The following is a 24,999-nucleotide window of genomic DNA, read 5'->3' as shown; positions in this document are numbered from 1 at the left end:
TAAGGACAAGAATAATGGCACACTCCCCATCTCCATTTAAAAATAGTCACATTAGCTGACACTGGCTTGGCACTTCCTAGATGCCGGGTGCGTTCCGAGTTCTCTACGCTGTTAACTTTGGATCTTCGTAACAGCCAGAGGAGACAAGCGCTACTATTTTCCTTTCCATTTTATAGATGAGGACACTGAGGCACAGAAATTGTGAATCACTTGCCCAGGGTCACACAGCCATGGCAAGGCCAGGATTCTGGAGCTCTGTACCTGGCTTCACACCACAAGCTCAGGCCACCCTCCCGGGGCGTACCGAGTCTCCCAGAACGTGGACGATCGCCCAGGGGAGCGCAGTGGAGCGCGAGCCCGGTCTGGTTTGCACCTGGCTGCTCCAGGAGCCCTGGGCCTCATCCTAGGAGCCTGGCGGAGAGGCGAGGGGTGGAGTTTGGAGACTGCTGTGAAGGAGAGGACTAGGCGGGTAGGGTCGGGTCTGTCCTGCTCTTCTTCCGCAGGCAGGAGGCGCCCAGGGCGGGCTGCCGCACCTGGCAACGAACGTTCGCCGCGCGGCATGAGGGTGTGCGCGCGCGCTCGGCGAGCCCGGGTTCTTTGTGTGTCCGAGCCCATGCGCGCGTGCGTGTATGGGTGTGTGTGTGTGCATGTGTGTGTGTGTGCGCGCGTGTGTCCGCACTTGGGGCGGGGCTAGACGCCCCGGCCCCGCCCCGGCCCCGCCCCCGGCCCGGCCGAGCTGGTATTTTTCCACCCAGCAGGATGGGTGATGCTGAGAGCTGCCTGCTCAGACAACAGACACGCGAGGTCAGGAAGAAGCCGCTTATAAATTACCGCTTCCTTCGCGCCGCCGCCAACGCCGAGCCCCGAGGACCGCAAGCCCAGCGGACAAGCTGCGCCGAGAGGGAGTGCGGAGCGTTCACCCCGCGGGTCAGAGAGCGAGCGGGCAGGCAGCCCCCGGCCGGCGGAACCCGGCACAGCCGAGCGGAGCGCGGACGGCGCCGCAGCCACCCAGGTACCCGAGGGACGGGGAGCTGGGCGCGCAGCCGGCGCTGCCCGCCGTTTGCAGCCCCTCCCCATCCCCGCGTCGCCGCAGTCCCGGCCTCCTCCTCTCCGCGTGCGCCCATCCGGCGCCCCTTTCACCACCGCGGAAGGGACCGAGGGTCGCCTGCTCAGTCCCGCTGGCGGGGCTGTTATTGTTTCCCCGGCGAAAGGGCTCCGGCCCCTGGTGTGGGCGGCAGGAGAGTGTGTGTGTGTGTGTGGGGGGGGGGGGGGTGTATATCTGTGTGCCTGTCTCCGTCAGGATGCCTACATGTGCCTCCGTATCCCTGTGTCTGTGTTTCTGAGGGTGGCTGTTTCACCGTGTCCCCAGCAGCGTGCACATGTGTGTTCCGGTGCATGTCTGTTATTCTCTGCGTGCTGGGCTGTGTGTGTGTTCCTCTCTGTGTGTGATACCTGAGTGTGCTGTCTTTGGATGTGTGCTCTTGTGTGTCCCCGTTTGTGTCTGCATGAATCTGTGTGTGGGGGGCTGCGTCTTCCAGGCCCTGGCTGGGTGCACGTGCGTGTCCCTGAGTGTGGTTGTGTCTCCAGGTCCCTGGTTGTGGGCACTTGTGTGTCCTCGGCTGTACCCAAGAGGGTGTACCTGGTGCCTAGAGGGTCAAATGGCCAGAGCTGGTTCTCCAGGGCCGGCGCTGAGTGGGGAGAGGTGATAGGGCAGCGTGGCTCCATAGGTGCATGCACTGCATAGGTGGTGTGCAGGTGGCAGCACCAGCGTCCAGCAGTCCTGAGTGGTGGGACCAAGGCCCAGAGGGGCAGCCAAGGGGTAGTGGACAGCCGGCAGGGCCAGCAGGACACTTCCTCCTCCAGACTATTTCTCTTCCTTCTGTGGGTTCCTCTTTTGAGTAGGAGATTCTCATCTCCCTCCCACTAGGGAAGCCACACAGAGAGAATCCCAGGGACCTCCTCCTACAGCCTCAAAGCTTAAGCCTGGACTTCAGCCTGGACTGGAGAGGAGACCTGTGGGCAGCTCTCCCAGGCAGGGAGGTGTGTGCCGGGCAGGGCCACCGGCCTGGCTATTTTGGTCACTGTTGGGCCTCTGCCAGATCCCGGCATCCCCAGGACCAGCCCCAAAAGCTTGGGAGGCAGCCTGGGCCCCCGTTTCCTGTCTGGGGAAGTAAATCAGCTCAGTAATTGCCCAGACACTTGAATGGAGGGTCTTCGGGCTGAGGTTTACTGGCGCATGGCTCCATTTGGACTTCAATAAATTGGCCCCCGCTTTGGCACAGCTGACGTTCAAGTAAATGTCACTGAGGAGATCTTTTTAAAATTTCTTTTTAATTTTTTGTTGGCTAGAAGGGAGGGGATCTTGTCCAGAGTCTCCTAGCCAGAAGGAGTTTATTTTTATGAGAGAGAGAGCGGGTGAGTGCTTAGCAACCACCTGCCTCCCTCTCGACCAGGGAGTCACCCAGGGAGTGTGGGGTGGGCATGAGGAGGTGGGGTGGGGGAGGAATTTCATCAAGGTGGTGTTGGAGAGGATCCAAACGGGGGCCTAGCACGGCTAAGAACCCCCAACAGGGTGGGACTGGTAGAATGGTGGGAGGTGTTAGGTCTGGCTCAGCCCCCAGTTGACCTTGGGCAACCCTTTTTCAGCCTCAGTTTCCTGACCTGTAAAATGGGTGGGGCAGACTGGTTATAGAGTAATCCAGGGACCAGAGATAGGAGCTTGTCCCCAGCGAACTGATTTAAGTCCTATGCTTTGTTTTAATGGGCGGGTGACCTTGGTTGATTCCCTTGGTTTCTTTGAGCCTCGGTTTGGCTGCCTGGGCAGCAAGGACGCCAGTGCTGGCCTCACTACGTCCTTGAGGGGATTGAGGGAGATGAGGCTGAATAAGCTTGTGGTAAGCTGTAAAGCCGGGCTCGGCTGTAGAGCTGCTGATTAGAGGGTGTCACGAGGTCCTGGGTCACTGTGGTGTATGGCAAGGGCCAAGGTGCATTCTGGAGGCTTTGTCCTTTGGGGATACCCTTGTACTAACCCATGGCTCAGCTGCAATCATCCTCCCCTGCCTCCTTCCCATCACCTCAACCTGTGGTGATTGGGCCACATCTGCTTTTCAGAGTCTGGAGGCCTGGTGAGAAGTACCCATTTTATAGATGGACAAACTGAGAGCCACCTAAGGGACTTTGCCTTGATTGGACGAAATTAAGTTTCAAAAGGCTTTCCCTAGCTCAGCTGTGAGTTTTGGCCCCATGGGGCTTTGGTCACTGATATCCTGGGGAGTTGAAATTGAACCGGGGCCTGGGGAAAATGAGGGACAAAGGTGCCCCAGTCCTCAGGGCAGGAGAGTGAGCCTATGGGACCCATTTGCACCTTGCCTCTGTCCCTAGTTACTCATTCTCCCTTTGTGCCTTCCCCCGAGCCCTGCTACCCATTCTGCTGCAGGGGCCAGCCCTCCACAAGGCAGTCCGGGCTCTGGGGACTGTGTTTTCTAACCTGAACTTGTCTGCCTGTCGGTTTGTCAAAGGATTTGGGAGCTGTACTTCTCTGAAAGTCTTTCCAAAGGTCCTGAATGATAAGATACTTGTGAGTCATTGAACACATTCCCGTATATAGAAAAGAGCTGAGAAGTAAATTATAAGGGCTCCCCGGAATGCAGCTCAGCTGCAGCCAGAGGGGGTCTGCCTGGGAATTGGGGTTGGCCTGGAATCCCAGGGCCACCCTGGCAGGTACATGCTGATTCTTCACTTCTGCAGAAGGTCATGAGCAAGAGTCAGATTCTTTGCGGCTGCATCTCACTTTCCTGTGTTTGCCAACTTGGCCAGAGCGTTCGTTTGAATTTATGGGTTCTGGGCAGGAGCTGTGGATCTGGAAATGCCTAAGGAAGCCTTCAAGTAAGAACGAGAGTGCTTTTTTAATGTGCTTCATTTAGTTGATTAATAGACCTTGGTTAAGGTCAGCTCTGGGCCGGCACTGGGTTCAAGGTGGAGTGTTGGCTTTCTAGGAGCTCCTGTCCCAGAGGTAGAAGCATGTGGTAGCTGCAATGGCCATTACCATCCATAGGGTACAGTGAAGAAGACCCAAGGAGCAGCTGAATGTGCAGTGAGGGTGGGGTAGTGGGCAGGAGGCACTTCTACTCCTGGAGGACACAGTATCGGAGTTGCCATTGTCTGTGGGTGGAGAAACAGGATGGGCTGGCATTTTCAACAGGGGGCAGAGCAGCTACAAGGGCACAGTGGTGTGAAATAGCCAAGCATGTTTGTAGAACAGGTTCCCCGGGTCCTAGCTGGAGAGAGGAACAGGAGCCAGATGGTGGGGGTGCGTTTTATTTTTTCACATATAAAAATAGAGACAGGGTCTTACTATGTTGCCCAGGATGGTCTCAAGCTCCTGGGCTCAGGCAATCTTCTCTCCTCAGCCTCCCAAGTGTTGATTATAGGTGTGAACCACCGTGCCCAGCTGGAGGGCCTTGATTGCTGTGTAAGTGGGTTTGGGCTTTCTCCTGATGGCAGCAGGAGTCATACTGGGTTTAGGGATAGTGGGGCAGAAGCCAGTCAAGCCTGGAGCCCAGGAGACCCCTGATGGTGAGTAAGGAACGGAACTGGGGTCCAGGAGACTGAGAGTCACCGAGCCACTAAGCATTTTCTGTACCAATGAGTCTTGCCCTGAACTCTTTCTGTAAACATGGGGGTGAAGGCCTGGACATGCTATTTAACCGGTACACAGGCCATTAACTTGCTGGCTTTGACCTCGCTGGAGCACACAGCCCTAGTGTCTCTAGGTGAGTTATGCCAGTCCTGGACGGGTCTGCGGAGTTTCCTTTCCTGCCTTGCCTGGTCAGAGGCTTCATTTGGAAACCTGGGCAGAGGCTGATGCCAAGGGTGGGAGTTAGGGTTACGAGAGGGAAAGCAGAGAGTGAGGAATTGCTGTTCTGTTTCTAAAGCTCCAGTGTGGTGTGGCCAACCAACTTTCTCTTGGAAAAAACAACATACAAATAATAAACCACCTTAAACAAAAGAGTGGGGAGGGAATGATGGGGGAGGCAGGTGGGCTGCCCTAACTGTGGTCAGGTATCAGAATTGCCTGGGATACTTAAAAACAAACAAACAAACACATTCAGACTCCCAGGCCCAGCCTGGACATACTGAATCAGAACCTCCAGGGGGGTGGAGCCTGGGAATCTGTATTTTTAAAGTTTTTTTTTGTTTGTTTGTTTGTTTGTTTTTTTGAGACAGGGTCTCACTTTGTTCCCTGGGCTGGAGTGCAGTGGTGCCATCACAGTTCACTGCAGCCTCGATCTCCTAGGCTCAAGTGATCCTCCCACCTCAGCCTCCCAAGTAGCTGGGACTATAGGCATGCACCACCACTCCAGGCTAATTTTTGTATTTTTTGTACAGATGAGGTTTCACCATGTTGCCTGGGCTGGTCTTGAACTCCTGGGCTCAAGCAATCCTCCCACCTCAGATGATTTTTTTAAAATGTCTTTAAATTAAGTTATGATTTACATGCAGTAATATGCAAAGATTCTGTTACGGTTTGATGAGTTTTGACAAATGTATACACCTGTGTAACCACCACCCAAATTAAGATATAGAACATTTCCAGCACCTCAGAAAGTTGTCTTGTGCTCTTCACCTCACAAGACAGCCACTTTCTCTGTTTTTTTTTCTTTTTCTTTTTCTTTTTTTTTTTTTTTTGAGACAGAGTCTTATTCTGTTTCCCAGGCTGGAGTGCAGTGGCATGATCTCTGCTGCAGCCTCGACCTCCCCAGGCTCAGATGATCCTCCCGCCACACTTCCCTGGTAGCTGGGACTACAGGCGCATGCCACCACACCTGGCTAGTTTCTTTTGTATTTCTTGTAGAGACAGGGTTTTGCTGTGTTGCCAGGCTGGTGTCAAACTACTAGGCTTAAACGATCCACCTTTGCAGGCCTCCCAGAGTGCTGGGATTACAGGCATGCCCCACCATACCAGGCCTACTTTCTGATTTCTGTCACCATAAATTAGTTTTGCCAGTCTAAATCCTCATATAAATGGACTTATTTAGTGTATACTCTTGTGTCTGTTTTTTTCTGCCTCACATTGCTGGGATCCATCTGTGCTGTTGAGTATATCAGGAGTTGATTTTTTTTTTTTTTAATCTCTGAGTAGTCTCCCATTGTATGGATGTTCCACAATGCGTTCATCCATGCTGTTGATGGACATTTGGGTTGTTTCCAGTTGGGGGGCAGCTATTACTAATAAAGCTTCTATATGCATATTTCTGTACAAGTCGTTTTGTGGACATATATTTTCCTTTCTCTAGGACTAAAGCTGCTGGGTTATAAGGTAGTAGATATGTGTTAACTTTTTGAGAAACTGGTAAACCATTCACTTTTAATTATAAAAGTAATATACCTCAAGCAATACAAAACTGCATAAACTAAAAAGTGATCCTTTCGGATCATTAAAAAAAGTACAATCTGATCTTCAGTTTGTCCACCTGCCTGATTGACAGTCTATCATATCTCTTTCTTTTTTTTTTTTGAGACGGAGTATTGCTCTGTCACTCAGGCTGGAGTGCAGTGGCTTGACTTCAGCTCACTGCAACCTCCGCCTCCCAGGTTCAAGCGATTCTCCTGCCTCCGCCTTCTGAGTAGCTGGGACTACTGGCACGTGCCATTACACTTGGCTAATTTTTGTATTTTTAGTAAAGACAGGGTTTCACCATGATGGCCAGGCTGGTCTCTAACTCCTGACCTCAAGTGATCCACCTGCCTTGGCCTTCCAAAATGCTGGGCAGTCTATCATATCTCTTTTTAATATAAGGTTATACATTTCCCTCTGCATACAGCTTAAACTTTATTCAGGTGTCCATATGGACATAGACTCCTTTTTGTTACTTACTGGATCAGTTTTCACTTAAGTTTTTATTTTCTCTTTGATCCAGGCATTATTTGGGATCTGTTTAGAAGCTAGCTGTAGTGTTTTGTTTTGTTTTGTTTTGTTTTGTTTTTGAGACGGAGTCTCGCTCTGTCGCCCAGGCTGGAGTGCGGTGGCACCATCTCGGCTCACTGCAAGCTCCACCTCCTGGGTTCACGCCATTCTCCTGCCTCAGCCTCCCAAGTAGCTGGGACTACAGGCACCCGCCACCATGCCCAGCTAATTTTTTTTGTATTTTTAGTAGAGATGGAGTTTCACCATGTTAGCCAGGATGGTCTCGATCTCCTGACCCCGTGATCCGCCTGCCTCGGCCTCCCAAAGTGCTGGGATTACAGGCGTGAGCCACTGCGCCCGGACAGTGTTGTTTTGTTTTTAACAAAAATGGCGTGCTACTGTTCTTGGTTCTGCCACTTGGTCTATTCCAATAGCAGGCCATGTGGACTGCATGTCAGAACCCACGCATCTGCCAGGCCATTCCAAACAGCCAGCCTGTATTTGGGAGCCACTGACTTCGCGTGTCCTGTGTGATCACCCCCAGTGCTGCCAGCTCAGTAAATGAAATACCCCCACCCAGGACTTGCCCAGGAGGATGCAGAGGAGCCGGTTGAGCCGATTCAGCATTCTGAGAAGGGAAGGAATTCATATTTATTGAGCATCCACGGTGCTTTATCCCCCTTCCTGTCTCAGAGATGAGTTCATCAGAAAAGTGGATGGCCCCAGCCCGCACTCTTCTAGAAAAGGGTGGAAGGAGCGCTGGACCCAGAGTCTACCTGATGCCTCAGCCCATCCTCGTCCTGCTGGCTGCATGGCAAACGTTCATGAGTGCCTACTGTGTGCCAGGCACAGGGCCAGGGCCAAGAGGGCAGGGAGGAATAAACAGCCCCTGTGCTCGAGGAGGGAGGGGAGATCTGTATCAGGAGGAGGTTAATGAACAATCTAAGATGGTTTATGCCAAGGCAGGCCAAGAATCCAGTCTGGGAACACCGCCTCAGGTCTGAGGGAGAGCAGCCCCAGGCTGTGGAGTGTGGGGACTTTGGGGTTGTGGGATCATCCAGTTAACCTTCTCTGCCCACCCACTTTATGGATGAGGACGCTGAGGCCCGAGGGAGGCACTTATCAACACAGGAAGATAAAGCCATCAAAAGAGCCATTGTTGGCCAGGCACACTGGCTCACATCTGTAAGTCCAGCACTTTGGGAGGCCCAGGCGGGCGGATCACGAGGTCAGGAGTTCAAGACCAGCCTGGCCAACATGGTGAAACCCCATCTCTACTAAAAATACAAAAATTAGTCAGGTGCAGTGGTGGGCACCTGTAATCCCAGCTGCCTGGGAGGCTGAGGCAGGAGAATCACTTGGGCAGAGGTTGCAGTGAGCTAAGATCTCGCTACTGCCCTCCATCCTGTGTGACAGAGTGAGACTCCATCTCAAAAAAAAAAAAAAAAACAGAGCCATTGTTCACAGATGTGGCTCCCTGTGCTCCCCCCTCCCAGCCACACCCATCATTCGTTGCTTATGTGAAACCTCCCCTTGACAGGGAGGGATTTAAAAAAAAGGGTTAATGCCTCTGCCTCAAACCTTCGATGATATTGTTCATGACTCTCACATCCTGGTTTTGTCACAGGTCACGGGAAAGGGGGTGGGAGGGCAAAGCTGTATCAATTGCAAAGACTCCTTATGGTTTGGCTGCTCAGGAGACACCCCCAGAACCCAGGATGGGGTTCCTGGAAAGCTCAAGAAGGAGTGTGGTGAGCAGCTCTAGCCACTGCATGGAATAGAATGTGGAAGGTAGGGAGAGGGCTGGTGGTCTCCAGGAGAAGGGTTGGGCTGGCAATGGAAGGCTTCCTCCCTCAGCAGGTATCTGAGCAGGCCTAGGCTGGAAGGCAGAGGGCTGAGCCCTCGGGGTTCTGCTCACGTTGGGTCCTTCCCGATCCAGAGGCTCAGGACCACTTCTCTGCATGGTCCCTCCTCATGCTGGGATGCCCTGAGAGGCCCTTCCTTTCCAGGACTTTTCTTTGCACATAAATGCCAAGTGACTCACTGCCATGTTCCAGTGGAAAGTCCTTAACCCAAGGCTGCCAGTTGCTTGGTTAGAGGTGGAGGAGTGTGGTTGGCCAGCGATTTCAGCAGAGTCATGCTTACTGGGTGAAGGGTGGCGGAAGGGGGAGGTCCTAAGGGACCTCCTCTCTTGCCGCAAGGCTAGTCAGCACCATGAGGGAAGAGAAGACTCAGGTCATGATTTCAAGGACATTCATTCCTTCAGAGATGACACCTGGTGTCTCCTCTGCAGGTGGACATCACACCAGCCCAAGACAACAGCCTCCTCACTAGCCTCTGTGCCTCCTGGATACCTCTCTGTACCATCTGGGGACCAGCTCTCTGCATGTCACTTTCTTGCTCAAAAGCCTTCAGTGGTGGCTCCCTAGTGCTTTGTGAAATCAAGTGCAACCTCCTTAGCCTGGCATTGGAGGCCCTTCACGATCTGGCTCTTGGCCGGTGTTCACGCTCACCTACCACAACTTCTTTCCTCATTTGTAGTCTGCCTGGTTTCTGCTCCTAGCTAGACCAAGCGTCCGGCTCTCTCAGCCCTGCCCATGCTGGTCCCTCAGCCCACAAGGCCCTTCCTCCCGTCACTCCTTATTCCCACTCTTAAGGGGCGAGCTTGGAGCTGCCTGCTCTGGGAAGCATTCCTTGAGCCTCTTAACAGTGCCTGGCACGTAGTAAGCACTCAAAAAAGATGACGTGAGTTAAAGTGGACTTCAGCTCGCCCTGCTCTGAGCCTTGTGGTCCTTTCCTCTGGCCCGGGCTCAGACCTTTATGGTCTTACCTTATACCCGTGCACCTGACTGGGGACACATCAAGGGGAGGGATGGATGCCCCAGCATCCAGCCTAGGGGTGTGGCACACAGTGGTTGCTCAACATACAAATCAAGAGAGCCTGACTCCTTCTACTCTGAAATGGGAACCTATGGTTTGAACATCTGAGTGGCTCCAGGCTTGGAAATTATATTCACCCGTCACCATCCATCAATCCATCCATCCATCTAGCAAATATTTACTTGTTCCAGGCCCTGTCCTAGGCCCTGGGAATGTGGCTGGTGAACAAGATAGACCAAACTGTACCCTCATGGAGCTGTCTGTCTGGCAGGGCTATGGATGTCAGACAAAAAATTACACATGCATAGCTAATGCCCTTTTAAAATCAGAGGCCCTGCATCAGGCACTGCAACACCAGGCTTAGAATGCCCCTGTCCTCTGGCTTGCTATGTGACCTAAGTGAGTCCTTTCTCCTCTCTGGTCCTGTAAGGGGTGGCCCAGATAGGTTCTGTGTTTAAGGGAAATACCTTCTGAATAAAGGGAGGAAAGACCATTCTATCCATCGTGGAAGTGCGTGCCACCACACGGGGTGCTGTTCCTGCGGGACTCCTTTAAGGGTGCAGTCGTCCTCTTGGTGGCTTTTCAAGATGTCCCAGCCCTGGCTCTGAAAGGAGGTGTCCCGATCTGAGCAGAGCTGTAGCAACAGGCTTTTAGTAAAGAACGTTGCCTCGAGGAACAATAACGTGGATTCTTATTCTACCACTGGTAGAATATCAATGAGAACAGACTTTTAAAAAAAGAAAAGCAAAAACTCGTCCAGGTATGGTGGCTCATGCCTGTAATCCCAGTATTCTGGGAGACTGAGGCAGGTGGATTGCTTGAGCTCAGGAATTCGAGACCAGCCTGGGCAACATGGCAAAACCCATCTCTAAAAAATGCAAAAATTCGCCGGGCGTAGTGGCATGCACCTGTAGTCCTAGCTATTTGGGAGGATGAGCCTGGTAGGCAGAGGTTGCACTGAGCTGAGATCATGCCACCGCACTCCAGCCTGGTGACAACAGTGAGACAACAGGCCTAAGTGGGGCCTGGGGCCCTGAATTTGTAACCAGCTCCCAGGCACTGTGGACGGTGCTGGTCTGGGGACCACTCTTTGAGTCAAGGAGATAAACAGTGCTGTTGTGTGCCTCCTATGCATTAAAAGCCAGACCCTGTGCTTCGTCAACATCCTCTCCTTAATCCTCACCAAAGACACCATTATTCCCATTTTGCACATGCAGACCCGAGGCCCTGCTGAGGGCAGGTAACTTGCCCAAGGTCACACAGCTGGGAGCCTGCTGGCATTCGTGCTGGACCAGCGCCACCTTGGAAAGGTTGCTCTTGGGGAAGCCTTTTACTACTGAACAGTGTCCTCGCTCCAAAAGCCACAGGAGGCTTTTCAAGGCAGCCAAGTCGGATGTAAATCAGGGGAGAGCCCAGGGCTAGCCAGGCTGCTGACAGCAGGGCGGCCTGGGTCACTGTGTCCGGACAAGGCCCACAGCGGGATTTGGGGCTGGCATGATGCCTGGGAGTCGGGGAGCCATCGGGGATGCTCTGGGCGCCTGGAAAACCAGCCTGGAGCCTGCTGGAGCCCAGGGAGGCACCTTAGCCTCTGACAGCCTCCCCCATTATTTAGATACATTCCAGGGAACACAGCTGGCTGGAAGGGGCAGTGATGGGACCACAGGAGCTGGGACCTGCTGCTTCCGTTGTTTAAAGGCTGGCTCATGCCTGCAGCCACGCAGGCATTCTCCGTAATCGCCGTCTGCTTTGAGGACAGAGAGGTTGTGGTCTCCTGCTGGCTGGGGCTTTATTTTTGCACTGAGCACCTGTCCTCAGCAAACTGGGAAAAGTAGAACACGTAGTGACTCTGAGTCCTCAAAATGCTGTCCCTAGCCCAGCAGTATGGGCATCACGTGGGAGCCTGCAGAATGCAGAACCTCAGGCCCCACCCCAGACCTGCTCATTTAGACCTTGGGTGCAGGGCTCTGCAATCTGGGTTTTCAAGAGCCCTCCAGGCAATTCTACTTTGTGTTTAACTTTGGGAAGGGCTGATGACCTCTCTGGCTGTGTGCCTGGGGCCGGGGGTGGGGCTGGGGGAAGGGTCAGGCCTAATCTTTGCCTGTGATAACTAGAGTGCCAGGGCTGCGGGAACCTCAGGTGTTCTGTCATCCGCATCCTTCCTCTTTTTTATAATGGGAGGAGTGTGTCAGAGACATGCATAAAATTACGCAGCAAGTTCAAGGCAGGGTATAGGTCTGGATTCTTATCTTGCAAATGGCAGAAATCAGTTCAAACAGACTTTAGTTTTATTTTATTTATTTATTTTTGAGACGAGTCTTTCTGTGTCTCCCAGGCATGAGTCACCACAGCCGGCCCAAACTGACATTAAAAATAAAAAGGAACATTTACTGACTCTTTTAACTTAAAAGCCCGGGGCCATACTTCAGCCTGGGGCTGAGTCCAGGTGCTGAAAGATGTCATCGGGACTCAGTTTCTTTCTCTCTGTCTCCCGGCTCTGTGTCTCTCTATGCCTGCTTCATTCTCCATGGATGCCCTAGCTGCTCACCAGTGTAGTGTCGCCCCCTGCCCCAATGTAGCCATCTCAACCAAGAAGGAGCCTTCTTTTTCACCAATATTTTTGGCAAAAGTCCTAGGCATCACTCTTTTTGACCAGGCTGGTCAAGTGCCTATCTTTGAACCAATCATGACAGCCCCCTCTGATTGGCTAGGGCTGGCTCACGTGTCCACCTAGGAGGAGGAGGTGGGGTCAGTCCATCTAGACCCCTTGGGCTGAGAGCAGGCCTATGTGGGTCTCCTGCTGGAACAGGTTTAGGCTGTCCCCAGAAGGGGCATGGGTGCCAGCAGGCTAGATATATGGACTTTAGTGCTATTCTTTTTTTTTTTTTTTTTAAGAGACAGTCTCACTCTGTCACCCCAGCTGGACTGCAGTGGTACAATCACTGCTCGCTGCAACCTCAAACTTCTGGGCTCAAGCAGTCCTCCCACCTCAGCCTCCCAAGTAGGTGGGACTACAGGCATGTGCCACCATACCCAGCTAATTTTTAAATTTTATTTTTTTGTAGAGACAGGTCTCCCTGTGTTGCCCAGGTTGGTCTTGAACTCTTGGGCTCATGATCCTTCTGCCTGAGCCTCCAAGAGTGCTGGGATTGCAGGCATGAGCACACCTGGCCTTTAGTGCCATTCTTATCCTCCTCTATGAGATGGGCTGGCCTCTCGTAATTGGTAAGGTTTTGCCCCATACAGAATTATGCTGTCCTTCCTCTGATTCTCTTAACCTTGTGCTTTAAACAGGCTGCCTTCATCTTTCACTTTATCCCACTTCCCTGTGTATGGTCTAGGATAGCAAGGTTTATGTTGCTACTTCCACCACCCAAACCCACAGCAGACATCACTAATCTACCCCAGCCTTCATAGAGCCCAGAATGAAGGCTTGGTGGCCTCTCATGTGCCCAGCCTCTAGCCCGTGGTTTCAGGCTTCTTGAGCTCAGGGACCTTGGCTCTGTCATCCACTGCTGAGCTTCATGTGTCCAGTGCAGTGCCTGGCACAGTAAGTGCACCATAAGTTGTTGACTGACTGTTCCTACTCTACAGTGCCTTGGACCCAGTGGGCGCCAGTGTGAGCCTGTTGAATGTGGAGGCCCTAACGAAGCAATGAGGTCATCTAATTTGGGGGACAGGGAGCTCTGTAGGCTGCTGGGACTGGCATTTACTGACACTGGCAAGTGCGCCTCTGGGTCTGGGAAGGAGGCTGCCAGGGCAGGGCTGCAGCTACAGCAAGGAAAGGGGTCCTGGAGGCCTCTGTCTGCTCTCCCAGACCCACCCTCCCATGCCCTCTCCTCCAGAGATACCCCCTGCCCATTTCTGCTGATCCCAGTTTAACAGTTCATTGAAAATATCTCATTTGAGAAGAAATCATTTCCTGACTTTGTACGCTTAGATTCCAGGAATCCAGGAGAGCCTTCCAGCCTCAGGGCAAGGAGCTTTGCTGGTAGGAGGAGGTGATCTGCCCCCAGTTGCCTATTTCCCAAACTGAGCTTCTACTGAAAAAAACAACAGAACCCAAAAAAAAAAAAAAAATTGTCTTCCGGGTTAGTCACGTCTGGGACTGCTTGGCTCAGCAAAGCTCGGCAGATTTCCTGGGCACAGTGATTCTCGCCCCTGAACTGGTTGGTGAATACCACATCCCCCAAGGATCTTCTCCAAGGCCCCTCACTCTGGCCCTGGTGTGTCCCTGCGCCCCCTTGGGAATAGTCAGGCCACGTGACTGAGCTGGTGGGGTGCTCAGGAGTGTGGGCTTTCTGTGGCTAGGGCTGTGGAACAGCTTATCCATTTGCAGCTGAAACCTTGTTCCCCTCTGACCAAGGGCAATGCTCTGGTTCTTGCTGCTGACTGAGTTTTGGGGACCCTGCATCCAAGAGAGGGGCGTGTGTGAGTGAGTGGGAGTGCATGTGTGAGTGTGTGTCCCATGTGGGTCTGTGTGTGACTGTGAACGTGTGTGTGGCTGACACAGGCAAGTGTGTGGGGCTGGGAGTCTGCATATGATTACGCATGTGTCTGAGTGTGCGTCTGCATGTGAGCTTGTGTTGGCATGTGTGAGTCTGCATGTGTGAGCCTCAGCGTTCTGGCCTTCCAAGGGGATTGGTCAACCCCTCCCCAGCACACACGTCCGGTGGTTACAAGTGGGTGGAAAATCAGGGGCCCTGTTCACAGTCTGCCTCTGACCAGATCTCTTTCTTCCGTCTTCGCTTCCTCTCTTTGCAATAGATCCAGAACCAGAACCACAGCCCTTCTGAGGAGCTCCCAAACGTAAGTGACCTTGGACCTCCAGGTGGGATGGGCATCTCACACGTTGTGCAGTGACCCAAGGTGGGGGGCTCAGGAGCTCCGTGTCTCCCCCAGGCTCTAGGAGGACAAGACAGGACCCCTGAGGCCCACAGACCTTGTCCACACCTCACCTCCAGGTGGCAGATCCCCTGGCCTGGGTTGGCCACTCTGTGCCTGCTTGGTCCCCAGCCAGTCTGTGCCAGAGAGGGCACAGGTAGGCCCTGCAAATGGGCCAAGCACTGGTTTTGGAGACCCAGCCTGGGCCCTGTCCTGGCTGTGCTGCAGAGTAGCCTGGGGCAAGTCTGCCGTGGGGAGGATGCCCTCACTGAGTTGATTCTGAGGATTGGGGTCTGAGCTTGGCTCTGTCTCTGTTAAAGGTTTGTTGTTGTTTTGAGATAGGGTCACACTCTGTTGCCTATGCTGGGGTGCAGTGGCGTCATCAGGGCTCACTGCAGCCTCGAACTCCCCAGGTTCAGGTGATCCTCCCACCTCAGCCTCCCTAGTAGCTGACACTACAGGTGCGTGCCGCCATGCCCAGCTTATTTTTGTATTTTTTGTAGTAATGGGGTTTCACGATGTTGCCGAGGGCACAGTGGCTCACACCTGCAATCCCTGCACTTTGGGAGGCCAAGGCAGGAGGATTGCTTGAGGCCAGGAGCTCGAGACCAGTCTGGGCAACATAATGAGCCCCGCCTCAGCGAAAATTAAAAATAATATAAATAAGATTATAAATAAGTAAAATGGAAAACTTTTGCTAAAGTTGCAAGAGTATTACAGTGGCCTCGCATTATGCCCTTCGTTGAGATTTTCCCATGGGTAACATTTGCCACATTCGCTTCATCTCTTTCTCACTAATATGTTAAATAAAAACAGTCACGTGAACATTCTTCCATTTTTGCTGAATCATTGGGGAGTAAATTGCAGGCATGATGCCCCTTCACCTCAATCCTTCAGGTCTTTCATAAGAGCAAGGCCAGGCCGGGCGCCGTGGCTCACGCCTGTAATCCCAGCACTTTGGGAGGTCAAGGTGGGCAGATCACGAGGTCAGGAGATCGAGACCACCCTGGCTAACACGGTGAAACCCCGTCTCTACTAAAAAAAACACAAAAAATTAGCCGGGCGTGGTGGCGGGTGCCTGTAGTTCCAGCTACTCCGGAGGCTGAGGCAGGAGAATGGCGTGAACCCGGGGGACAGAGCTTGCAGCGAGCCGCGATCGCGCCACTGCACTCCAGCCTGGGTGACACAGCGAGACTCCGTCTTGAAAAAAAAAAAAAAAAAAAGAGCAAGGCCATTCTCTTATATAACCCTAGCACAGTTATCTACCCCAGGACACTGATTTAACACTGACGTGATTCTGTTATCTGTGGATCTTAATGGCATTGCGCTGATTGTCTCAGTGTTTACAGCGGCTTTATTTTTCTTTTAGTTCAGGATCGTCATTATGTTTTTAAAAAGAGTTTAAGGGATGCCTTCTTCACTGATTAAGACATTGCCTACTCTAGGGGCTTTCCTTATTTAATCCTCAGCATTCATTAAATACATTCTACAATGGGATGTGGCCTGTGTGCGCATGTACACAAACACGCACGTGAAACTCAAACCCTGAAACTGAAGTTTCTCAGATAATCCTTGTACTCGCCATCTGCTGTGCTCCGGTCTGCTCTGTCTTCCTTTAGTGAAAAAGATGGCCTTGACCCCTTACATTGATGTCAAGACCCACTGTGGACTCTGCTTTGGAATTAGAAAACCCTAGCTTCCTGGGAAGAAATTTCTAAGGGGAAGGTTAAGCTCCCACTGGTCCAGGGTTTGGATTGGTTGGAGTGGGGTCCCCTGTGAAGCCGGGACTAGACAAGCGTTTGTTTGTGGCCCAGAGCTCCTCAGCCTGCTACTGCTAGCGGCTGGACCAAGTCCTTCCTTTTCATCAAGCCCGGCTGGCCTAGGATGCTTGGTCACAAGCAGCCCCACCCCATGGAGACGTATTCTTTGTGCTGTGACATCGGGCAGGGGTGTGTACCCAGCCAGCCGCTGGGCAGGCATGGAGGTGACCTACTCGATGTCAGCCTCCACAGGCGTCATCATAATAATTATAGACATCAATAATAATAATTGCTACCACTTCCTGGACTCAGCATGCTCATATGCTGCCGAGAGGTTTACTGTATTAACTCTGTCAACCCAAAGAAGTGGGTGTGCTCTTACTCTTTTTGAAAACATATGACAAATTTATTGAGCGCTTACTGCACATCAGGCACTGCTAAACATGTCACAGACTCATGCACAGCCTCTTCAGGAGCCCTGTGAGGCGGGCACTGATGTCATCCCTATTGTACAGATCAGAAAACTGAGGCTTGGAGAGATGAATTGATTGTTCCCAAGGCCACACAGCTGGGAAGGATTTGAACCTGACTGAGCTGACTCTAGCCCACTTCCCCAGGCTGGGAACGGCCTCTGGGTCCAGCCCCTTCCCCTTCCCCTTCCCCCAGGCCTTCCTCCTGGTTAATGAGTAGTCAAAGGCAGCTGGGAAATGAGGCTCCTGCTGCTGTGAGGCTGGAATGTGAGTTCTGCTTCCAGATAAAGAGTCTTGTGCAAGGGGCCCTGCCTGGGATGGGCTGTTATAGGCAATAAACAGAGGTTGCCAATGTTCCTCTTTTTGAGGCTTGCTGATGTATTTGTGCTTGGGAGCCCATTTGATAGAAAAGCCTGAGAGGCAGGTTTGCCCTCAGACTTATCTGATGCCTCCTCCAAGCAGCCCTCTTGGCTTAACACTTTCTGAAAGGGCTCCTCGGCCCCCTGACACAGCAGGGGTGTCTAGAGGAACCGGGTGGAAGAACAGACCTTGTCACCTCTGAAGTCTGAGCACTGCTAGGTGTGCGCCCTCCTCGCTGGGCACGTCACTTGAGGGCTCTGACCTTCAGGTTCTCATCTGAAAAGGGCATGATACGGATATGTGAATGTGTGTTGGTTGTTCAGCAGAGCCTGAACTATTAATGGACCAGCCCAAAAAAGTATTGCTGACAGGAGGCAACCCATGTAGTGGAGTCCATGGAGCTGGGGAGTCAGGCAGTCCCTAGTTCAAATCCCAGTTCCAGCCCCTGCCGGCTTCATGACCTGGAGGAGTCACTGAACTACCCTGAGCCTCAGGTAACCCACCCTTGAAATGGAGCAATAGTGGCACCCAGGAGGGTTAGAAAGACAGTGATACTGGGATTTTGGGGTGGGGGTAACCTCATCACTTTGTAAGCACAGTGAGGTTAAGTGCGCAAAAGGCCTAGCACATCAGTGCCAAGCACCCCACATGCAATTTCTCATTTTATCCCCCAAGGTGAGCCCCCCTAGAGCAACTCCCCACCCCCTCAGCTATGGGGCCAAGTCCAGAAATCAGATTCACCTCCTGGTGCCTGGGGCAACTTAAGGAAGGAAGAAGATTCTTAACAGGGAGACCCTCTCTGGGCTTGTGGTGAGATCTCCCACGGGGCGTCTGCCCCCACGCCCCACACCCATTGTAAACTGGTGCATGTAGGAGTGTTGGTATAACAGGCCCATGACTTCCAGTGTTGTAGAAAAGGCCACCTCAGGCCTGTTCAACAAAAGTGCCAACCTCAACATTCGCTTCCTAAAAGGCCCAAGACCGTAATAAAATGGTATTTATTGTTTACTCTGGTTATAAAAGTCATATATTCTTGAACAGGCATAGTGGCTCACACCTGTAATCCCAGCACTTTGGGAGGCTGAGGCGGGCGGATCACTTGAGGTCAGAAGTTCAAGACCAGCCTGGCCAACATGGCGAAACCCCATCTCTACTAAAAATACAAAAATTAGCCGCGCGTGGTGGTGCACGCCTGTAGTTCCAGCTACTCTGGAGGCTAAGGCAAGAGAAAACAAGCTGCTGGATTTGGCCCAATGGCCAGTTTGCTGACCTTGTTGTAAGCCTTGATTTGTTTGGATAAACCAGTATTTATTTAATTAATCCCATAGTGATGGGAAATTGGCTGGTTACAGTTTCTCTTGTAAACCACTCTGCTTTTTTTTTTTGAGACAGAGTCTTGCTCTGTCACCCAGGCTGGAGAGCAGTGGTGTGATCATAGCTCACTACAGCCTTGGCCTTCCAAGCTCAAGCCTTCCTCCCACCTCAGCCTCCTGAGTACCTGGGATTACATGCATGCCTCCATGCCTGGCTAATTATTTTTTTTTAGAGACTGGGTCTCACTATGTTGCCCAGGCTGGTTTCAAACTTCTGGGCTCAAGTGATCCTCCTGACTGAGCCTTCCAAAGTTCTGGGATTACAGGCATGAGCCATCACGCCCGGCCTCTATTTTCAATTGTTGTAAAAGACAACGTAAAGCTGACCATCTTAACCCCTTGAAAGTGTACAATTCAGTCATGGTAAGTAGATTTAAAGCGTTGTGCAGCCAATTTCCAGAACTTTTTTGTCTGGCAAAGCTGAAGCCAGTGAACTTCTTTTGAGTGGGCGTCTTTACACGTTGATCTAAGCAAGAAGTGGGCTTGCTGGTTGAATGGGGTGCACGTGTTTGAGATGCCGGGTACGTGTTGATGAATCATTGACCCCACAGAGGTTGCCCTCATTTTCACTCTGGCCTGATATCAGTGACAGCCCTGGGGCATCGAAATGGAGGGGTGGCACCTCTCTGGGGAGCTCCTGCCTTCGGGACTGTAGGAAACAGGATTTAAAACAATTCATCCCAGAGAAGCAGCCACCAGTCTGCCAGCCTTTCTCATTTGGGGAAGATAAGAAAAAGCCAGTAAGCAAAAAATAGCTCTGAGTACTGGGCCAGACTCGAGGTTGAAAAACATATACCCCATCCTCTAGAGGAGATGTACTGTTAGGACCTGAGCTCAGGGGTCCCGTGAGCCTGAGTGTGAATGTCATTCAGTTTCTACCCTGCTCTGTGTCTCTGGGCACATCGTTTAACCTCTCTGTGGGCTTCAGTGTCCTCTGTCAAAATGGGCCTGATGTAGAAGCTCCCTTCTCTGGTTGTGAGGGTCAGGGAAGAAAAACCGTGAAAGTTAGCAGTTCTAACTGTGGACATTAGCTCAGAACGGCACAGAACAGTTCTTCAATAAATGAAGTTATCATTGTTATTGCTAGTATTATTGTGATTATGTTTGGCGCCTCTATCTCAGAGAAGTCTGAATATATGCCAAGTAATCGCATCTGCAGCCCTCTACAGTTTGCACGGTTTTTCCAGCTTTGATACCTACATCATCTTGTAGGGTAGTTACTACTGCCCCCCATTTACAGGTGAGAAAACTGGGGCTCAGGAAGGCAGTGAGAAACTGGAAGTCAGCCACATGTCAGGACAGGAGCCTGGGTTTAGCCCACATCTTTGGCTTTGGTTTTGCACACAGCTGCTGCTGGGAGATGGGGCCAGGGCAGGCAGGTGCCTCCTCTCTGGCCTTAGCCTCGCGGGAAAGCTTGGGCCTCAGGTGGAGTGAGGACGTCTTGGGTGCATCTTCTCGTCTCGGCTCTTGGACCCAGCAGGGGTCGGAGGGGGATTTCTTAAGGGAGGGGGCTTTTTCAGAAATGGACAGGGACTTTCGGGACCATGGCTGCCCACCTCAGTGAAGTCTGAGGGGAGTTCCTGGAAGGCATTTCCATCTGTCTATGTGTTCTAAGTCAGTGGACAATTAAGTCCAGAAACCTCCTGGACTTAAAAAGCAAGCACTGCCAGGATCCCTGGGGCTGCAGACAGCCTCGGGGGTTTTGGAGGGCTGGCTCCTCAGGCACCCATGAAGGAAGGTGCCCTGGGGTCAGTATTCAGACCCAGCTGCCTGCAGGGACTCTCAGGGTGCCTCTATCTACTCATATCTCCACGCACTTGCTGGCAGAGCTGGGACAAGTCACTAACCCTCTGATTCGCCATGGAAAAAAGAGTGAATAGAACAAATCATTTATTCCCAGGGTAGGTTCTTGGGGTGGCAGTGCCAAGCTTGGGTGAGTCTCCACCCCTTCGATTTAGGAGGGTGCCCTGGTGCAGATCTCTCCTCTGAGCTGAGTGTCCTCCACTAAGTCAGGCACAGAGCACGTGCGGCATAGGGCCGGTGTCCAGGCCCCACCCCAGCTTGGCCGCTTAGTGGCTCACCCTCTGGGGGCCTGCACGCAGGCCACCTTAGCTTCCTGTCATTGCTTCTCACCCCCATCCTCCTCCCAGCCAGAGGTAGAGTTGCATCCCTGCTCTTCATCCTCTCAATTGCTAGCCCCAGCTTGGCTCCCACCTCCAAATCCCCACCCTCACTCCTCTTGCTCTGTAGGGTCCCACCTGGGCCATTGTGTTGCAAAGGACTCACACCTCCTACCTCCTTTGCTACCTGTGTCACAAGGAGGGGGCTAGGTTCTCATTTATGTTTTCCGGGTTGAGTTTTCCTGAGAGCTTCTGCTAGTCTCACAGCCCCTCAAGTCTCTTCTGGGCATCCTGCCTGTCCTGGACAAGGGTTCCCGGACAAGGGTCTGTCTCTTGTCCCTTAAGTTACCGGGGGCCCAGAGAGACCAGATTCTGATGAGGAATCCAAGACTGGGTCCACCTCAATGAGAAGGAAGCCAGGATTGATTAGCAATGTCTGTCAAGGGGGCAAGGTGGGAAGAGGTGGCATGTGTGTTGTCCTCGTGACACCCTTAGTAATGGGCATTTGCTTTGGAAAAACTGTAGAGGAACCCAGAGGACTTCAAAAGGACTCTACAGCCAGCAGGCAAGAGGTGTCTTCTGGATAGGAAGAAGGGGACGAAGTGCCTCCGGAAGGACAGACAGTGTGCCCAGGGGAGGGAGCACTGCTGTGCCAGGCCTTCTCATGCCTCGGTGTGATCTCACACCTGGGAAGAGTGTGAGACACTCACACATGAATGTTGTGACACAACATTCATTCACTTAGTAAATATTGAGCAACCACTATACACCAGGCACAGTGCAGTTGGTAAAGAGCCAGGAGGCTGGGCCTTGTCTCAGGTGGGTAGAAGGAAGCTGTTTGTGACTATGGGCTCATGAGCCTGTCTGCCTCCACCTTTTCATCCACTCTCCTCATAACAAGCCTTCTGAGGCTCAGAGAAGTGCAGTGACCTGCTCAAGGTCCCACAGCACCTTGAGACCTCAGGCCTCTGCTCCTCTCAGAACCACCTTCCTGTTGTGGTGCTGTCAAGAGAATAGTATTTGCTGCTACTTCTTTGGGCAAGTCCATCTTCTGCCTGGGCCTCAGTTGCCCCATCTGTAAAATGGGCCCTATGATATCTACTGGGTTAGCAAGTGCATATAGGAGAAAGCAATTTTGGTATTTTGAAAATACCAAATGTGTCTTATTAATTAATATTGGTCATAATTCGGGGTGATTTACTGACATTTAACAATCCACACATTCAGTGAAGTCTCTCACCCTAAAGGAGACAAAATCAGGGAGTGTGGCCTTCTGTGGGCCAAGCGATCCCTATGCGGCCGAGTCTGGAAGTCTCATGGCTGGGTTCTGGACCTGCAGGATGATTCTGGGGAGAAGGGTTGTCCCAGCTTAAGGTCATGGAGTCGAGACCTTTTATTTCCCTTTGGCCTTTCTAGTCCATTTGAGAAAGTCACCTTTTCAAACCCCTGCCAGCTCTGCTGAGTAGGGGAAAGGCCCCGGCAAGAGTGTTTCACGTCAGGGGAAGTTTGGGGAAAATCTCTAAGCACATAAACATTGAGAATTGAAAGTCTGATCAGTCATCCAAAAGTTACGGACTTTTGCTGTGGTTCAGGCTCCAGCTGGGGCTAGGGACCCAGAAATGTGCTGTCCTCTGTCCAGCCTGGGAGCTTGTGTGGGAAGATGCTACAAATCAGGACCCTGTCAGGGGTGGGGAGGGTCTCTTGAAGGTTCTTTGGGCACGCAAAGTTAAAAAAAAAAGCTCCCAGAGGTCTTGAATATCAAAAATATGCCAGTTGGGCACCAGACAGTGAGGGCATTCCCAGTAGGGGAAACAGCCCGTGGAAAGGCCTGGTAGAGAGTGGAAGCCTGGAGTGACTTTCTAGAAGCCCTAAGGGGTGCAGCGTGGCTGGGGTGTCCTGCTCTGGGCAGTGGGGAGGGGAGAGGAGCTGCCTGGGGTGAGGGTGGGGGTGGGTCTGGCTCAGTGACCTCGGATCTGTTCAGAGTGGTTGGTCTTGATTCACTTTGGGGAACCAGCCAGAAACAGGAATCCTTATTTCATGCTTCCAACTGTCCCTTAAAGGTAGTGCTTGTTGTTTTGAGAACTGGCTTCTGAACAGACAAACTCTGCCTTCATGCTTCCAACTGTCCCTTAAAGGTAGTGCTTGTTGTTTTGAGAACTGGCTTCTGAACAGACAAACTCTGCCTTCACCCAAACACGGCTGCAGGAGAATCACAGGCACGGCCACAAGTCTCCAGAGGAAACCCACTCTAACGAGGTGTCTAACCCAGTTTGCTGACTCACGTGGTTTTGGGAGCCCGTGAAGTGCATTGGGAGGGAGGGGACGGAGACGCAGCGCTGTCGAAGGAAGCTCGGTCGAAGCTGCCTGTTTGACACACAACACCGGCTGGAGAAACCGTTCAGCTGGTATTTTCCCAGTGTGGCAGATCTGGAGCCCAGGGTTGTTTGTTTCTGCCTCTCTCTGCACTTAGCTGGATGCTAAGAAGGGGCGGAGTCAAGGTCAAGTGTTGGTTGAACGAAGGCATGCAATGAAAGATGGCTAATCTTTCTTGGGCACAGAGTATCCTGTTTCTCCTGAGAGCAAATCCAATTGTGTATTCGAGGCACTTCCTTGTACCTTCCTTGTGTAATTCGTGATGACCCGTTTTACAGATGATGCAACTGAGCCCCCCAGGGGGAAGTGACATTCCTGAGGTCACCACTTGCAGCTGGCAAGGGGTGCAGTGTTAGGTTCCAACTAAAACCTTCTAGGTGATGCAGCATAGGCGAAGGGTGGAACTAGGCAAACCTTATTTGGGAAACAGAGTCCCGCAGGAGCTGCCTGCACTGGGAATACAGAGCCCAAGTAGCAGAGGCAGGGAGGGCCCCTCCTCTCCACACACATTGTCGGGAGGAATTATGTAGAACTCGGCCATCTAGGGGTCAGCAGGAACCGCTTGACCAAATAAATAGATGAGTCAATTAAAAAGGACGGATTTCTTGGCTATATATAGTTGTGGCCTAAATCTCAGGTATCCTTGCCCCCAAGGAGTAAAGGGAGCCGTTTTCAGATGGCACAGGCTATAGACGGGAGAATAAGCTGATTACACCCTGGGCTGCAGTGGGTGAGACACTTTGCAGGAGTGAAAGGAAGGTCTAAGGAGGTGAGGGGTGGGTGGGGGACTCAGGGGGCATGGAGGGTGGCAGACAACAATTGCATTTCCGAAAATGATGTGGATTGGGAGACTACCCATGGTCCTTCTCCTCATCAGTTTTGTCGAGATTAGTCACACCCCTGGATATCAGCCACCTAATTTCTCTGGCCAGTCTGAATTTAAATGGCTAAACATTTCTTCCCTAGCCTGCGGGGTCAGTAGTTAGTAATCACGGCAGGTATGCAGGACTCTCACCAATTATGAGTATAATTAATTAAATGGGAAGATCCTTGCAAGCATTGAGCACAGGGCCTCGCGCAGCCAGGGTTGTTAGCTGCTGCTCTTGTGATTGAGGCCAGCTGCCACCCGGTCCGTGAAAATACTTTTGATCTGGGCTGATTCAAGAGACCTGGATTCTAATCCTTGAGTTAATTTGAAAAATAATTCCCCTGCCTCCTGCTGGTTTCAGTTTCCCCCTGTGTCAGGTTGAGGGAGAGAGACTTCCTGGTATCTAAGGTCACAGCCAGGCGGTGCCCCAGAGCGCAGTGGTTACGGATCCAGACTTCAGTCCACCACTTCCTGGCTGTGCAACCTCGGTCAAGTCGCTTATTGATTCTGAGCCATAGTTCCTCATCTCCATTTAGGGTAAGTCCCCCCCCATCTCAAAGGGTGGCTGGTTAAGGATTGGGTAAAATAATGCGTCCACCTGCTGATCCCCCAACTGCACATGCACGCCTGCAGCCCAGGGAGCTGGGATTGGCCACGAGGTTGGAGGATTTTGCATACATTTAAAGCATTTCGAGTGTGCTTTTAAGCCCCATTAGACTCTAAGATGCTACAAAGTCTCGCTACTTTCAGACTAATTAGGAGAAAAGTAAGCAGGTGTAATCAGTGAAAAATGATTTAAGGAAAGAAAAAAATATTTAGCCTGATTAAAACATTTCTATTAGCTAGAATTATAAAGTGCCCGTCACAGTGCCAGACAGACAATGTCAGCTGCAGTTATTATTTCAGTTATACAAGAACAGGTGGAATTAGGAGAACCAAGGGTTGCTATGACAATAAGCCGGGACCCTCCTCATCCCTACCTGGGAGGAGGGCTGGCCCCGCCCTAG

At 52.0% G+C, this 24,999-nt stretch overlaps 1 protein-coding gene across 4 annotated transcripts in view; it reads left to right on the top strand.

Moving 5' to 3' along the window:
- The first annotated feature begins 713 nt into the window (after positions 1-713).
- The window catches only part of SLC6A6 (solute carrier family 6 member 6), an 87,509-nt gene continuing 63,223 nt past the window's right edge, over positions 714-24,999 (top strand). The window contains exons 1-2 of one of the 4 annotated variants that reach the window (XM_063630695.1): positions 732-1,010; positions 14,549-14,593. In XM_063630695.1, the coding sequence (XP_063486765.1) occupies positions 760-1,010; positions 14,549-14,593 (296 nt within the window). In that variant the 5' untranslated portion in view covers positions 732-759. Of the gene's footprint in view, positions 1,013-14,546; positions 14,594-24,999 lie in introns of those variants that run through there. The other 3 variants (XM_055260615.2, XM_055260617.2, XM_063630696.1) reach the window with 3 other exon arrangements.

Source organism: Symphalangus syndactylus, chromosome 21, assembly GCF_028878055.3.
Source record: "Symphalangus syndactylus isolate Jambi chromosome 21, NHGRI_mSymSyn1-v2.1_pri, whole genome shotgun sequence".
Classification (NCBI taxonomy): Eukaryota; Metazoa; Chordata; class Mammalia; order Primates; family Hylobatidae; genus Symphalangus; species Symphalangus syndactylus.
This window is presented reverse-complemented; position numbering and strand designations above follow the sequence as displayed.